Source organism: Thalassophryne amazonica, chromosome 7 (assembly GCF_902500255.1).
Source record: "Thalassophryne amazonica chromosome 7, fThaAma1.1, whole genome shotgun sequence".
NCBI lineage: Eukaryota > Metazoa > Chordata > Actinopteri > Batrachoidiformes > Batrachoididae > Thalassophryne > Thalassophryne amazonica.
In genome coordinates, this window is record NC_047109.1 from 54,978,626 (window position 1) to 54,995,477 (window position 16,852).

The 16,852-nt window shown below is 40.3% G+C and overlaps 2 protein-coding genes across 4 annotated transcripts in view; one reads left to right on the plus strand and one right to left on the minus strand.

Moving 5' to 3' along the window:
* lmna (lamin A) overlaps positions 1-8,559 on the plus strand; it is a 119,338-nt gene extending 110,779 nt beyond the window's left edge. For all 3 annotated transcript variants that reach the window (XM_034174221.1, XM_034174219.1, XM_034174218.1), the window contains exon 13: positions 6,593-8,559. In XM_034174221.1, coding sequence (XP_034030112.1) covers positions 6,593-6,628 — 36 coding nt within the window. In that variant the 3' untranslated portion in view covers positions 6,629-8,559. The remainder of the gene's footprint in view (positions 1-6,592) is intronic.
* pear1 (platelet endothelial aggregation receptor 1) overlaps positions 7,930-16,852 on the minus strand; it is a 58,021-nt gene continuing 49,098 nt past the window's right edge. The window contains 4 exon segments of the mRNA XM_034173628.1: positions 7,930-9,851; positions 9,853-9,970; positions 10,600-10,798; positions 13,923-13,985. Of these exon segments, the coding sequence (XP_034029519.1) occupies positions 9,825-9,851; positions 9,853-9,970; positions 10,600-10,798; positions 13,923-13,985 (407 nt within the window). The 3' untranslated portion in view covers positions 7,930-9,824.

The window sequence follows — 16,852 nt, forward strand, 5'->3', positions numbered from 1 at the left end:
AAAAAGACACATAGGGTCAATGTCATGGATAACCCGGATCTTAATCCAATTGAAAATCTTTGGTGGAAGTTGAAGAAAATGGTCCATGACAAGGCTCCAACCTGCAAAGCTGATCTGGCAACAGCAATCAGAGAAAGTTGGAGCCAGATTGATGAAGAGTACTGTTTGTTACTCATTAAGTCTATGCCTCAGAGACTGCAAGCTGTTATAAAAGCCAGAGGTGGTGCAACAACATACTAGTGATGTGTTGGAGCGTTCTTTTGTTTTTCATGATTCCATAATTTTTTCCTCAGAATTGAGTGAGTCCATATTTTTTTCCCTCTGCCTGGTCTAAAAAAGTAACCGTTACTGACTGCCACATTTATTTTTCCTGATTTCTTATAGTGTTTCTTAAAGCCAGAAAGTTGCCATTTGAAATGACTTTAGTTTTGTGTCATGTCTGTGATCTGCTTTTTTTCTACAAAATTAAACAACTGAATGAACATCTTCCGAGGCTGGTGATTCCATAATTATTGCCAGGGGTTGTATGTCTTGGACTTTGACAGTTTTTGAGAACAGTCTATTCCACACAGATTTACCATGGAGTGCCATACTGTTTGTATTTCTTCATAACTGATGTAAATAAAGTCCAGGACACATTCAGTGACTTGGAAATGTTCATCCATCTATCCCCTGACTTGTCTGAAGAAAACTGGCAAAAATACTGATTATTTACAGATAATATACCAAAGTGGCCCATTACGTATGCAACCCATCGTCTTTGCTTTTATATTTTTCATTAATTTATATCAAGTTGTTGAGATTTGCTTTGAGTTTAAGGATAATTTTAGACATTTTATTTTTTGTAGGTTTTTTTTATTTGAAATTAAACAAAATAAAATACATGAAATACCAACATGTATGTAGAGAGGTGTGCGCCTTTCCAAATAATTTCCAGTTAACTGAATTTACCCCAGGTGGACTCCAATGAAGATGTAGAAACATCTCAAGGATGATCAGTAGAAAGAGGATGCACCTGAGTGTAATTTTAAGCTTCATGGCAAACGCTGTGAATACTTATGTGATTTCATTTCATTTTTTTCAATAAATTTTCAAATATCTCAAAAAAATTCACATTGTTATTATGGGGTGATGTGTCCAGAATTTTGAGGATAAAAATGAATTTCTTCCATTTTGGAATGAGGCTGGAACATAAAATGTGGAAAAAGTGAAGTACTGTGAATACTTTCCGGATGCACTGTACCTCAGCTGCCTCCTTTTGATACAAAGAAGCAGCAGCTCTACTCAGTCTCTCCTGGATATTCGAAGTTGTCAGTATCCCTGGCTACCTCACAGAGGAATGTCATTTTTGCCGCTTGTTTTCACAATTCTAATCTTTTGGTCACTATCCAAAGTTTGTGATCATCATTAAGGATAGGATAGGAGCATAACTCGACTGGAAAATAGAAACTCTCACCTTCTGGATCAATTCTTTCTGTACCACAATGGTCCAGTACAGCATCCAAGAGACCTGAGATGCAGCACTGGTTTGTCTGTCTCACTTTCTATATTATCCCCACTTGTGAACAAGACCCTGATATAATTGAGCTCTTCCACTTGGGGCAATAACTCTCCCATGACCCAGAGGGGATAATCCACTCTGTTCTGACAGAGGACCATGGTCTCTGTTTTGGAGGTGCTGATCCTTATGCCAGGTGCTTCACACTCTACCTCAATCCTGCTACTACTACTAATCACACTCAAACCTACTACTACGGCCAGCACGACAAGTCCATGGTTAGCACTGTTGCCTCACAGCAAGAAGGTCTGGAGTTCTATTCCACCAAGTTGCCAAGTTCTTTTCTGTGTGGAGTTTGCATGTTCTCACTTGTCTGCCAGACTTTCCTCTCTGGGCATTCTGGTTTCCTCCCACCATCAAAAACATGCACATTAAGGCCTGTGCTTTTCTCTGCTCTTGACCAAGATGGCATTGATGCTATCCGCGTGCTGGGTAATCGGGAGAGTCGGGAGTTTTCCCGGTGGGCTGGTCCAACCTGGGGCCGTTGTGAGGTGGTGTTAATATATACATACATATATGACCACCACTGTTAGGCTACACAGCAAGACACTTGGGCTGCTGTATCTTAAAGAGAAGATATTAAGTGTTGTAAATGTCTTACAATCACGAAAATTCACAACAAAATAACTTAAGTCTGCTTCTTTTGCAACGTTATCTTTTCCAAAGCCCGAGGTAGGGACATCCCATTACATGTTTAACACCCCTATGCATTCATTACAGTTAGTTCAGTCCAACCAAGCCCTGTGCGCTCAGATGGGACTTGCGCTAATAGCAAGTATAGGAAGAGTGGCCCGTGAAGGAAAAGATGGACAGAAAAAAGCCAGGTGGAGCTGAAAAAGCTAGATAAAGAAAAAGACATTGACTTGGTTGGGCAGACACTGTACGATATTTTCAATCGTTGTACTCGGCTCCAGCTCAAACTGTGCGACAAAACTGCAGGGTTTAAAAGTTCAGAGTGCATGATTCATGTTCTCACACTGTACGGCCCGATGCTCTGATGCGATCTGACTGCTCACATTGTACCTTCAAAAACCACACGTCGGGGTCGCGTTTTTTTTTTTTTTTTAATTCATTTCATGCCTATCAGAGCGCACAGTGAGTGAAATCAGGTGGGTGGAGACTGAGCACATATGTGCGCGCGCACACACAGCAGACAGCAACATGATTCACGAGAGGACATAAAAGAAAACAAACATTCATAACAAGTGTTGCTACTTACACTGTTGTATAAATAAACTATTTCATACGGAGTCATACAGCTGCGCAAGGTGTAGCAACTTATTCCCTCATCTGTTGTGAATCCTGTTGTTGTGTGTGTGTGTGTGTGTGTGTGTGTGTGTGTGTGTGTGTGTGTGTGTGTGTGTGTGTGCGCATATACGTTCAGTCTCCCCCCACCTGATTCCACTCACTGTGCGCGCTGATAGGCATGAACTTTAATATGATATTAGGTTATTGCGAGGGAACGCAATAAAAAAAAACAAGACTTTACATGAGATCACTGTTTGCTCTCTCCGGTGTTTGCACACACAGTGCGCGACGTAATCAGCACGTAGACGCTTGTAGCAGCGCGGAACCCTCACGAGTCACGACGGCCGACCAAAATATCAAACAGGGTTGATATTCATCTGACCACATGATTCCCCATCGGGAGGTGGTCGTGAGATGTTAAACGCAGCTCGTTACTCCAAATAGACTGCACGATGCATGATGCATGATTAAGCTGAAACTCGGCGCGATCCAAAAAATTCTCGCAGGAGTGAAAAATTGGCTGAAAAAGGGCCAAAAATGGTGAGTTAACAATACCGTTCTTGTTTTAACTAACAAGCTTTTACTTTCTATTATAAGCCACCCAATTTTCACAGTCAGTCAGCACATAAATGCTGGATTGAAATGCCACAGCAGAACTCTTATTATCGCTGTGCGCTGGCGGTTTTTGGGCCGGTTGGATATGAAACTCCTGGGCTGAAAAATGTTCCCAGCATGCCCCTGCATTGATGCATCTGGAGTCAGTCCCTGGGCCCCCAACATTATTATACGTGGCACTGCAGGTCATACGGGCAGGCATACCGTGCCAGATCTATCTCAAGGTTCCCTCGTATGCGCTCAAATCATTTCGGATCCCGTTTTGCCGCCATCAGAATATGTAAATTGCGGTTAGATGGTCCTCAGAAAGCACATGGACTGCCATCGGATAGGTGTCCCATCTCGATGGCGCTAGGAGAATTATAACGCGTGCATCACACTCGGGGGTCACCAGCCGATTTTGGACAACTGTGTGGACTTCCGCAGATGGCTGTCATAATGTTTTGGAACTGAAATCTGACACCTTTTGGATGTCTGTCAATTCATAAGTCCCACACCACTCTGCGTGATGTGTGACGGCGGGGGTATTAGAAATTTTCCTTGGAAAGATCAAAGTTGTCCGCAAAGCACCATAGGCCTTAAGAGAGCTCCTAAGGTGCCAAACTGGTGAAAGTAGCAAGGAGGACTTTTAAGAAGCCTAAGAGTACCTTAAGCAGAGGAGATGGCAGAAAAGACAGAGGAAGCAAAGATATTCTCTGTATGTAGGATGACAGTAAATCAGTAACGCGCTACCGGTTTGACCTACGTAATTATGTTAATTTACTGTCTTAATATATTTATAAGTTGTTCAGGTTAATGGTATCATATACACATTATTATTATTATTATTATTAATATTTGTATTTTATTTTATTATTGCTTCTGTTTTGTCATTTGATTTTTAAATGGACCACAATAGAAATGTGTTTTTGCTTTCTTGTCATGCATGTATATATATGTTTTTTATTATATTATGTACTTAAAATGAACTTACTAAGTAAACTCACGCACGCTCTCACACTTTTAATATATAGATATTTGGCATGCGTATGACGTTCATTCAAACATTTTCAAGCTGTGTAACAATTCATTTAATTTTGCTGAGTTTCATCATAACATTAAGTTATTCTCACGATTACGCGTCTTAATGTAGTTCAGCTATGATCGGTTGATTTTACTGTCCATTCATGACTAGGAGGGCTGAGTGCATTTGTTTTGTTTTTTTTGTTGTTGTTTCTCCTCTCCTTCCAGTGATGACTAATCACAGCTCTTAGAGGACTGTGTCATACCTAGCAATGGGGTCAACCCCGTCTCATCACAAAGATAGGAGTTTCCATCCCCTCCTTGCTCAGAGTTGCTCTAAGACACTTATTCTTATGCTAAGATTTCTTGCTAGGAAATTTTATGCTAAGTTAGGAGTTCTTTGAGAGGGCTTTTGGGTTGCTTTGCAGATACGAGCTCTGGTTTCTCCTTGTCAGTGCATCAAGCAGCAAACGGTAAAAATGTTTAACATTTGATGGGGAGTGCAGTTGCAGTGTGCAGCTTCTGTGCTCAGTCAGGAGGCAGAATTTTTCAGTCAACATCTTTTTGAAAACAACAGAACATCTACTTTATTGTCTGCCGTTTACAGTAAACATGTGAATGAAGCATTAGTACTTTCAAATTCAGCATCTCCAGGTTAATGCTTAGGCCATTTCAGGGTTGCAGTGCATTTGAAACAGGTTTGAGATTCACCTGGTGAAGCATCTGAAAATAGCTTCCTTCCTTTAAGTGATTATTCTCCTCGGCTGATGTTTTGTTTTTAGTTGTACTTTGGTTGTTTTTTTTCCCCTTTGGAGCGCACGCTTCCCTTCAGAGTGGCTCTCTGTATTTTTCCATGCTGAGCGAAGCAGAAGCTCTCTAGTTTTATATTCCAGGAAATAAATGAGCGCTGACCTGAGGCTGGCGCCTCGTGGTGGTTTGGATCTAAATGAACAGTGACAGTGCTGAATGCTTAGGTCATTATTGGTCAGGGACGGCTCCGATTTAATTAACCTCTCCATAAATTCCTGCATATTATCTCCTGCATCTCCTTGAGGAACTCTACAGATACACACATTTCTGTGTGAATGAATGCCCTTACCTTTGTTTTATTTCCCCTTTGCATATATTGGAAAGTAACTGTTCTGTTTAAAAATCACTCCTTTCTCAGGGTATAACGAGCCACTATCAGCCCGACGACTTAGCTGCGTTAACATCAGGACCTGATCAGATGTGAAATCTGCATGTTCTAGTTTCTTATCCTGTGGGGGTTTTTTGATGCTGTTGGCCCGACGTGTCATTCTTGAAGTAAATGTGAAGCGTATGTTTGGATTTGCAGTCTGTGTATTCTGCATCCTCCACTGTGAAGGAAACTTTCTGTCATCCACCAATTTAGTTTTTGGTCAGTTATTCAAAGTGAAGCATTTATTCAGAAGATGCGTACTTGCTTAAAAAATAGCTGCAGTCATAAAACTAACAAATGTCTTTATGGTAAAGAGTCAATTTAAAAATAATTCTTCTCCATGTATCTTGGTTGAGGTTTGTGTTGATTTTGGTTGGAGCAGTTGTTGGTGACATTGTGCTGTGTGTCAGCTTTTCAAATCGGAATTGGAGGCTTAACTTTAATAAATCTATTAAAATGTTACCAAATCTGGATTAAAATCTATTTATTGTCAAAACATACCTGGATAAAACCTTTTCTTAAATGTGTTTTCCATCTTCAGACAGATCACTTCTGTCCTGTGTGTATTTTTGAATGTCTTTTTGTTGGACATAGGGACTATCACACACATCATGTTATTAACCCACTTTTTGTCTGTTTGTTGTTATCCTCCCAGTTTTGTATTACACTGCAAAAAATGGCTATCTAAAAACAAGATGAAACCACTAAATCTGAGAGAAAATGTACTCAAAACAAATGAAATTACCTGTCCATGCCACAAGATAATTCCACTTGACAAGATTTCTTGAATTAAGGTTGTTGTGCTTTATTTAAGATTATAGTCTAAAGTTGAACACTTAAAATAAGAAATTAACTCTTAAAACAAGATAAATGATCTAACACTTCCAAATTGACGCTTCTTTTTAAAAAAAAATCTTCATAAGAACTAAATAATTTGCAGTGTAGTTTAAAGTGCCTGTCCTTTAACGCTGTGTCACTTTCTCTTGCAGGGTCACCCTAAACCGGGGAACTGCTCCATCATGTAAAGCAGGCAGCACCTCACCCGAATCCACAAACTCCTGCAGCCCTCAGAGGAGGACCGATTTTCTATTTTTTTTATATGATCTTGCCTTATTTTGTATCCAAATTAATCTGCAGGTTGTATTTGCTTTGCAGTTTGATCGAGGGAGTAAGATTTTGCGCCGATGCTTATACTGTATCCTGCTTTGCTTCTGCGCTCTTTTTCTGACCAGTGCTTGTGTTTGGTTCTGAGCCGGGGTTTCACATTTAACAGCGATGCTGTCAACACTCAACACGCACACGTAGTGATGTGAACCCCACCAGATACAAGTAGGGGCGGAGCCTTTCTGCAGCTGCACGGCAACATTAAAATGAATCTAAAACGATGTTTAATCTCTATATGTGGTGACTATGATGGAGTTTACACTTGATGTGTTTGAGATTTATCTTTTGCAACAGTACTGTAGAGAACATCGCTCCCCCCCGCTTCCATGGTAAATTTTGGCAAAAATATCCAAATAAGGAAACAGTACTGCGAGATGAGACTATGTGGTCTCTCTGCTGCCATAACCTCAGCTTTAAATGTCAGGCAGTTGTGGTCGACACATAGAATATAATAATTTGAAAGAAAATATTTTTGTCATTTCACAGCTTGAAGGAATGTTGGTTATTTCTCAGCTTGTGGGGAGGAAAAGAAAGAGCATTTTTGCTGGACGTGTTGAACGTACACAGTCAACCGAATGTGTCTCAGATGTACATTTAAATATTTTAAGAACATTTCTTGTCATAATAATGGGAAGGGGAGGGGCGTTTTTTTCATTTTGGAAGATGCAAGGAATCGTCCAACTGATCTGTCGGGTCTTTACTGCCAAATTTTGTCACAGCAAAAGTGCCATATATATGTATTTTTGGAAAATGTCTCAGTTTATTCGACCACATGGACACTATGCTTGTGAGGAAGCGACAGTCTCTGTTCAGACAGATGGTGGCTTCAGGAGAGCGTAACGTGTCAATCATATCTGTCCTCCATCACGTGTCAGTCAGTCCTCTGGTTAGTGCTGCTCCTTAAAACTGGTTGTTAGTGCTTTTTATTTTAACCTGTTAGTTTGCTGGCTTTGCATGCGTTGGGGTTTGCGTGATGTTGTGGGGTTTGATTACTGTGTGACATCATTGATTTACTGCAGCGATATCAGCACATTCATACAAAACAGCAGATCCATCAGTTTACTTTTATTTTAAACTTGTAACAGCAAAATTATTTTTATACCTCTTAACCATTGTCAGGTCAAATTGTGACCCCCGCAGTGCCTTAAAAAGTTCAGATTTGTTTAGGACATAAGTAAATTGATCCAAAGATATTTAGTGTTCAGTCTACAGACATAGATTTATAATAAATAAACCGTTGTGTATTTCATGTCTGCATGTAATGTTATGAAACATAATGATGCACAAGCACGACAGAATCTACAGCGGGTAAAGGGCGCAGTTTTTCAGAGGCCGATGTCACCGATCATGAACAGAAAATGTCATTCATGAGGTTTTATGTTAGAATTATGTTGAAAATGACAGGTGCTCATTAAAACATTTGTGTAGATAAAGTTAATCTGGTCCAACTCAGACATGCATTTTTAGTTTTACTTTAAGCTGATAAATTGACATTTGGCACATTAAAACTTTGAAAGCTTTAACTCTTCTTTATTGAATTACCATTTGCAACATGCCAAATTTTAAGCACTTAAATATGCCTCTGAAAATCCTGTGAAGTATTTGAAGATTTAAAGTATTTCCTGTCGTTGGCTCTTAATACCAAAGTTGTAATTAAATTTGAGTCTGTTGAAATATTGCTGTAATATTGTGTTGTTGCAGTATGTAAAAGCCATGCAATGATTTGATGTAATGGTCTTTTTTTTGCTTTTTCTTTTCTACAATAATGCAGAATAAACTTGTTTCCTAGTGATTTTTGTTAAATTGTTTCCTTTAAGTGTCGAAACCACAAAACTGCAGCAATTTATTTACATTATGTACACGTGTGAGCGGTTATATGCACAAATAGCTAAAGGAATAAAAACATATCGTGTTTCAAAATTTAAACTGGTGAATTTGAGACAAAACATTTACAGCTAACACAAACTGAGATACGACAACTTACAAAGCGAACACAACGCAACATTAAATCTGCAATTTGTAAATGCAAACAGCAAGTGCTGATACTCCGAAAGCTGCGTTAAACCTAATGTTTGACCTTTGGCCCAAACACCCAGTTTTTCCAAACATTTTAATAGAGCCTTTCTTATAAAAGTTGAGGCCAGCAATATACAGTATATTTGTATTTACAAAATGGCAGTGAAAAGTGAGCCAAATATTTGCCTCAGTGACCCGCATATATCCTATAAATGCCACATTCATGATGTAAAAGAGACGTTTGCAATATACACTTTGGAACAATGTTCAGTTTGTTTGGCTTGAGATGGAAAATTAAAAAAAATTCTGGTACTTTGGGCAAAGGAAACTGATGTCAACAACTTCCTAAACCCTGAAAATATATAAAGTACAATAATTAAAGACATAAACAAAAAGCATGAATAATTATGTAGAACATGAATTCCGATGCATCAGGTGGTTTAGAAGGTTGCACATTTAACAATTTGATTTGTTGACAAGCTGCATTTAAAGCTAAACCTGTATGCAAAAGATTTTTTCAAAAGGCAATGACACTAAATTTTAACAATTTAGTGTCAACAACAACAATTTTAACAAAAGCAAAATTATTCTAGATATCAAGTGTGCGATAAAACACAAGTTTGAATATGATGCTTTTTTGTGATGAACACTAGCTGGAAAACGTCAAATACAGCATATTCAGATGAGCTCAAACAAGGCTTTGGATTTGTTCCCATGGGATGTGCAATGCAGCAGAAAGCCTGCAGGGGTGCTACAGTGCCAGTGTGTCTGAAGCCTGCTGCTCCACAGTCTGGATAACAAGTCTGTCCCGGTGACGTCAGTACCACTGGTGGGTCCACTGAGGTGCACTGTTTCCCCACAGGGCACCGAGGTGAACCCGGGTGCTGTGATGGAAAGTGTCCTTCGTGGGTCAGGCTGTCCCCTTTGTGGGTGGTGGTCTCTGCCTAAAGGCACTCTGATTGAGAGAGGAGGATTTTGCTCCTTGTGCGAGCTGAAGACCTCCCAGACTGAGGAAGAAAAGCGGAAATCCTGCGATGAGTGTCACTGAGGTGCCCTCCTAGGGGAGGGGGATGGGCGGGCGGCGGACAGGTGGCAGGTCGTAGTGTCCTGGGATGTGGCTGTTCACAGGGAGGTCATAGTGGCTCTGGGGGTCATCGTGTGGAGCATGGCCGAGGGAAAGCTGCGTTCTGGAGAGCAAATAGCAAAGAATGTGTGCATGAGATGAACATTTTAATTCTCCAAACCCACAGCCCACATTCTAAAAACAATCCCAAGTGTTTTAAACTGATTTGGGTTTTAACATCAACACATCTTGACCTGTTCACTACGTTTAAACCATCTGTATTCAAAGATTTCTGTTACGGTTCTCTGTGGCCTGATGTCTGTTCTAATGAGCAACACTCAAGTAAAACCCTTCAGCTGCTCCCTCTTTTTCACTTAGGGTTCGCCACAGCAGATCCAAGGAGGATCTGCATGTTGAATTGGCACAAGTTTTGGCACTTCACCCTTTCATTTCATGTTCATTAAATGAACATGAAATGAAGAGTATTATTAATGTATTTTGGATGATGACCACTGAATTGACCTTGACCTCTGACCTTGACATGATTCAAGATCAGGTCCACAGAGGTTATCGACAAAGCCTAATTGAAATTTATTTTCCATATTGAAGCTGTTACCACAGACAGACATTAAAATAGTCTTTTTCTGACATACATTGCGATTTGGTGCTGTAGAAATAAACTTAAATGAAATTTAAGTTACAACATCTGGTTGTGAAAAAACCAAGCATACTTTAGCCTGATCAGAGTGTCGCTCACCCCTGCGTAAGGTGACGGGGTTGAACGGCGGAGCACTGATTTCGGTGTATGCTCGCTCCCTGGGCACAGCCGACTTCATCTCCATGTAGCTGCTCTCTGGAGGGCAGCAGGGCAGACCAGGCAGGTCTTTGATAGTAGCGTACGGATTCTCGCTGTTCAGAGAGCTGCTGCTCACCGCTGCCGTATCCTTCAGCTCTGAAGCCACACACAGGAGAACAAGTTACAACACAGCTCGCAAACACAGTGTAGTTCCTTACTTTCATAAAATCCTGCATTAATATTTACATATTTTATGTCTGTTTATTGATTTGTACATTACAATGAAGGGTATGAATCATTTAAAATGATTGTCCTATAATAGAAAATAATTTTTAGAAAGGATCTTGATTTAAAAATCTACAGTGCATCTGGAAAGTAATCGCATTGCTTCACTTTTTCCACATTTTATGTTACAGCCTAATTACAAAATGGATGCACTTCATTTTCCCATCTCAAAATTCTACACACAATGACAATATGAAAGAAGTTTTTTTTTTTTTTTTTTAGATTTTTGCTAATTTATAAAAAAAATGACAAGTATTCACAGCCTTTTCAGTGAATTTCAAAATTGAGCTCAGGTGCCTCCCATTTCCACTGATCATCCTTGAGAAGTTTTTACAGCTTAATTGGAGTCCACCTGGCATAAATTCAGTTGACTGGACATGATTTGGAAAGGCACACACCTGTCTACATATAAGGTTCCACAGTTGACATGTCAGAGCACAAACCAAGCATGAAGTCAAAGGAATTGTCTGTAGACCTCCGAGACAGGATTGTCTCGAAGCACAAATCTGGGGAAGCGTACAGAAACATTTCTGCTGCTTTGAAGGCCCCATGAGCACAGTGGCCTCCATCATCCATATATGGAAGAAGTTCAGATCCACCAGGGCTCTTCTTAGAGCTCGCTGTCTGACTAAACTAAGCGATCGGGAGAGAAAGGCCTTAGTCAGGGAGGTGACCAAGAACCCAATGGTCACTCTGTAAGAGCTTCCGCATTCCTCTGTGGAGAGAGGAGAACCTTCCAGAAGGACAACCATCTCTGCAGCAATTCACCAATCAGGCCTGTATGGTGGAGTGGCCAGATGGAAGCCACTCCTGAGTAAAAGGCACATGGCAGCTCACCTGGAGTTTGCCAAAAGAACTCTCAGACCATGAGAAACAAAATTCTCTGGTTTGATGAGATGAAGATTGAACTCTTTGGTGTGAATGCCAGGCGTGATGTTTGGAGGAAACCAGGCACCATCCCTACAGTGAAGCATGGTGGTGGCAGCATCATGCTGTGGGGATGTTTTGTAGCAGCAGGAACTGGGAGACTAGTCAGGATTGAGGGAAAGATGAATGCAGCAATGTACAGAGACATCCTGGATGAAAACCTGCTCCAGAGCGCTCGTGACCTCAGACTGGGGCAACGGTTCATCTTTCAGCAGGACAGTGACCCTAAGCACAAAGCCAAGATATCAAAGGAGTGGCTTCAGGACAACTGATTTTGATCGAACATCTCTGGAGAGATCTGAAATTGGCTGTGCACCGACGCTCCCCATCCAACCTGATGGAGCTTGAGAGGTGCTGCAAAGAGGAATGGATAAAACTGCTCAAAGATATGTGCACCAAGCTTGTGGCATCATATTCAGGAAGACTGAAATTTGAAAATGAATTTACTCCATTTTGGAATAAGGCTGTAACACTGTGGAAAAAGTGAAGCGCTGTGAATACTTTCTGGGTGAAATGTAAATAAGCTAAACAGTCTTGAATTGGACAACCTCAAGTAATAAGCATTTGGGACAATATAAAAAATACAAATAACAAATGCAGTGATACTTCCATTTACTTTGACTTATATTTCATTGCAAACTGTATGAACACAAGATATTTCATGTTTTTTTGTGGTCAACTTCATTTAATTTGTGATACAGGCACTTAAGGTTCTGACAGGGTCAATGTATTCTAAATATAAGGATTAGATCATCACTTTTACAGCTAGTTCTCTTGAGACAAGTCAGGGATGGATACAAGAACATTAATGTGTCACTGAATGTCTTTGACTTTGTTTACATCAGTCATTAAATGCAAACCATAGGATACGTTATGGTAAATCTGCATCAAAGAGGCAGTTCTCAAACACTGAGTGACAATGCTGAAGGAAACTAGTGAGGGATACCACGAAAACACCCAGATAGCTCTGAAAAAATTATAGGCTTCTGTGGATGTGAGCGGAGAAACTGGGAATGGTGCAACATTTGCCTGTTGCATCCCCATTCACAACTTCATGCTGGAGTGGAGTAGAGAAGGATTGTAAAAAAGGAAAATGGATCAAATCTAGACTAGGGTTTTCCATGTGCCTTCTGACAAACTGCATCTTAAACTTTGCATATTCGTTTGAACAAAATCCTCTTCTATACCCCTTCATCATGGAGTGGTATAACTGGTAATGCAACAGATAAAAGTTGCTCAATGCAGTTTTTGCAACCACAACCGTTTTCATGTTAATCTACTCTTGATACGGGAAGTGCATCCATGTTCAAGTTCACTGAGGCAAAGAAGGACTTTAATCAAAGAAAACCATTCTGATCAAGGCTTGACTTGATCAAGGTTTGTGTACCTGCCTACTACCAAAATAATTTCACTTTTTTTTTTTGTTCGAGTATGACTCGGGCTACCAATATCTAGACCTGGGCTTGATTCCTAGTCATGTTCATATAGTTGGACAAGATACTTCATCTGCATTGTATCTGTCCACTCAGCTGTAAATGTTTAGTGGATTTGATTAGGAAAATAACCTGCGATGGACTGATGTCCCCTCCAGGGGAAGTCGTAGATGTTCCTTCATGCTACAGAACCCAGGGATAAGCATCAGCACCAGTGGGCCTCAGGGCCTATATAGGATATTTCTTCTCCTCTGTGCCACTCCAACATAAAGCTGCATAACTGGTGATGCAACACACAAAATTTGCACTATGCACAGTTTCTCCAAGCACAGCCACAGAAGTCTATAACTCCTTCTAAGCTGTCTGGGTGTCCTGGTTGCTTCCCTCACTTGTTTCCTACCAGCACAGTCACTCAGTTTTTGAGAACTGCCCACTTGAAACAGGTTTACCATACAGTACCGTACTTTTTAAAAAATGTGTTGAATCCATCATAAATGTGGCTCATAAAATAAAGGTCTGTCTATAACTAATACTCTTTTTTTCTTCTTTCTGCTAAATTCCTAAACTGTTTATGTGTTTATGTTGCTGCATGTTTAGCTTGATTTGCTTTTAAAGGAAACAGTGTGATGACCTACCTTTGTTGTGATATTTTCCAAGGCTGGCACTGTAACTGTAGCTCCGATCGAGTCCAAAAGCTCCTGTAACAGTAGAAGTCAAATCTGGCTATTTTCATTTATGGCAGATTAATCAAAAGCAGATAAACTGTCTTGGAAACCGGCAACGTCAAGAGCAGCTGAGTGAATCCTGGCAATGACACCATGTTTCTAATGATTAATGATTATTGTTTTTCATATGAAATGTGCACTTTTTCAATAAAAATGATGTACTGACCTGAGGAATAATAATGCCGGATAAACCTTCCTGCATAAAGAATTACTGGTACTTATACTGTACTGGTACTGGTTCTCTATATTTATAGTTCTGTGGTCACAAAAAGACTAATATAAGTCAATAACAATAAGAAAGAATAATATATTTCAGTAGAATTTTGTTTGCTTTTTGTGTGTTTGTTAACTGATTGCACAATTTAGCAGGTTTCCCAGATTAGGAATCACACCAATGTGCAGCAAAGCAGAAAATTGTGAATCTGAAAATGTTTACGTTTTTCATCATTCACATTGTTCATGAAATCATGGCATTACTTCACGAACGAAGATTATAACGAATTATAGAGTTCTAATCCACTTTAGTAGAAGAAAAATGTTTGACTCACGGACTCCTAATGACACCAAAGTTATATTGTGAGTAAACAACTGTATTTTATGCCAGCAATAAGGTCCAGGTTGTTAAAAGTGGCATTTCTCCTTTAATTCAAGTTGCCTATATATACGTGTTTGCTCCAGTGTTTTTAAACGAGCAGGCAGCTGTTGATTCATGAGATATAACGTGAAGGTGCTCACATTGAAATAAATACAGGTAATTTACTCCTGGGCAGCACAGTGGATTAGTGGTTAGCACTGTTGCCTCACAGCGAGAAGGTCGTGGGTTCAATTCCCGTGGCCTTTCTGTGTGGAGTTTGCATGTTCTCCCCGTGTTTGCTTGGGTTTCCTCTGGGTGCTCCGGGTTCCTCCCACATCCAAAGACATGCGGGTTAGGTGGATTGGACTCTTTAAAATTGTCTGTAGGTGTGTGTGGGTGTGTCTGTTTGTTTGTCTATTTGTGGCCCTGCGACAGACTGGCGTCCAGTCCTGGATGTACCCTGCCTCGCTAGGATAGGCTCCAGCCCCCCGCGACCCTCAATTGGACTAAGCGGTAGAAGATGAATGAATGAATGAATAATTTACTCCTCCTCTGTTCTGTATAAAACATGTGTAACCTCTTAATTTTGCTCTCTGAAGAACTTATTTTTAAATAACCTCTTAATTTTGCTGTCTGAATGACACAACCTTAGATAAATAAATCTAAAATTATCTGCCTTAAACTCAAACTGAAAGCAAATCTCTACAGCTTGATATAAATTAATTAAAAATATAAAATCCAGCTTCTTGATGAAGTGGTGTAGAGAAAGATTTTCTTAAAAAGAAGACCTGATAGTTCAGCTACAATTTGCTAGAAAGTACATCTGAGATGAAAGCCTCGATTTGATGTTTTGGTTAAAGAAACTTTTGTATTTCTTCATAATTAATGTAAATAAAGTCCAAGACATATTCAGTGACTTGGAAATGTTCCCGTTTCCATCCCCTGATTTGTCTGAAGAACACTGGCAATAAAACTTATTATTTACAGGTATTATCAAGTTTAAGAGATTTGCTTTCAGCTTGAGTTTGAGGAAGATCATTTTAGACATTTTTATTCTTTATATTTTTTTGTGTTTCTTGTATTTGAAATGGCATAAACAAAGTACAATGTGTGAAATACCGTGTTCCAATACTTTTGGAGGGCACTGTATCCTAACGTTATGATGAGTGCAAAATATGTGTCGTATAATTACTGTTTTGTTTAAGAATATTTAATTTTCATTGTTACGGTACTTTGTGTGAAATCATAGTCCTATTGTATATCATATTAATAATACAATATTGAGATCTGATAATTTGGCGATTTTGTGCAGCCCTGCTGTCAACTAGCTGAAAAGTTTGAATATTAATTTACATCTACATTTAAAAAATGGTTAAACTTAAGCCCAGGTTACACATAGACGGTTTTGTCGGCGGGTAGTACGTAGACCGAAGTTCGCGGTAGTTCCGGCTGTCTTCGCGGTGGAAAATGGCGGAGCATTTCGCCGGTGTTTTGAACGCCGTACTAGCCGCAAATATGCGGATAAAACACCGCTAAATCCGCCGAATAAAGCGGCGTTTTAACGCCGTAGCATCCGGAACACGTCAGGAAACGGGGGTTAATACCCAGTTCTATCCTTTACAATCGCAGGTTAAGATGCGCGTGAGAATGGCGGTGTTCTGCTGCTGCCGATAATGCCCTGTGTACCGCTGGATTTATCCAGGCAAATCCTGCATTACTCCAGGAACTTTTGCATATAGGCACCGCCCCCAGAGTATAATAGGCTGAAGCAGCTGTCACTGCATGGGGAGGGAGCTCATCCTCAGCCTTTTCTTTTCCTCTCCTTTTCCCCTCCTCAACGTGTTGCTCGTCTCCACAACAGGCCTCTCCTCTGCTTCTGAACCAGACCTCTTGGTAAGTCCTTGCCGCTGCCAATTTTCTTTTAGGAGGCATACTGGAGCTTCTCTGCAAAAATATCTGGAGCTGGCCGCGAGTGAGAGGCCTGCATGCAGCGCGCTAGCGTTTTTATACTGACCACCGCCTATCAGCCGTTTGGAACACCGTTAACCGGGAGGTGGCGTTTAGAATGGCGTACTGTCTGCTAGCGCCGCCGTTTTGTCTGCCTCTGTCACCGGTTAAAACGCCTTTGAGGACGCCGATGTGGGCTCTATCGCTGTTTTACATGCCGTTGATTAGGGATACAACGCCGGCCACCAATTACGGCGGTGTAAACTGCGGCACTACAGGAAGGGGCAGGATGAAATGGTGATTAAAAAGTATCAAACGC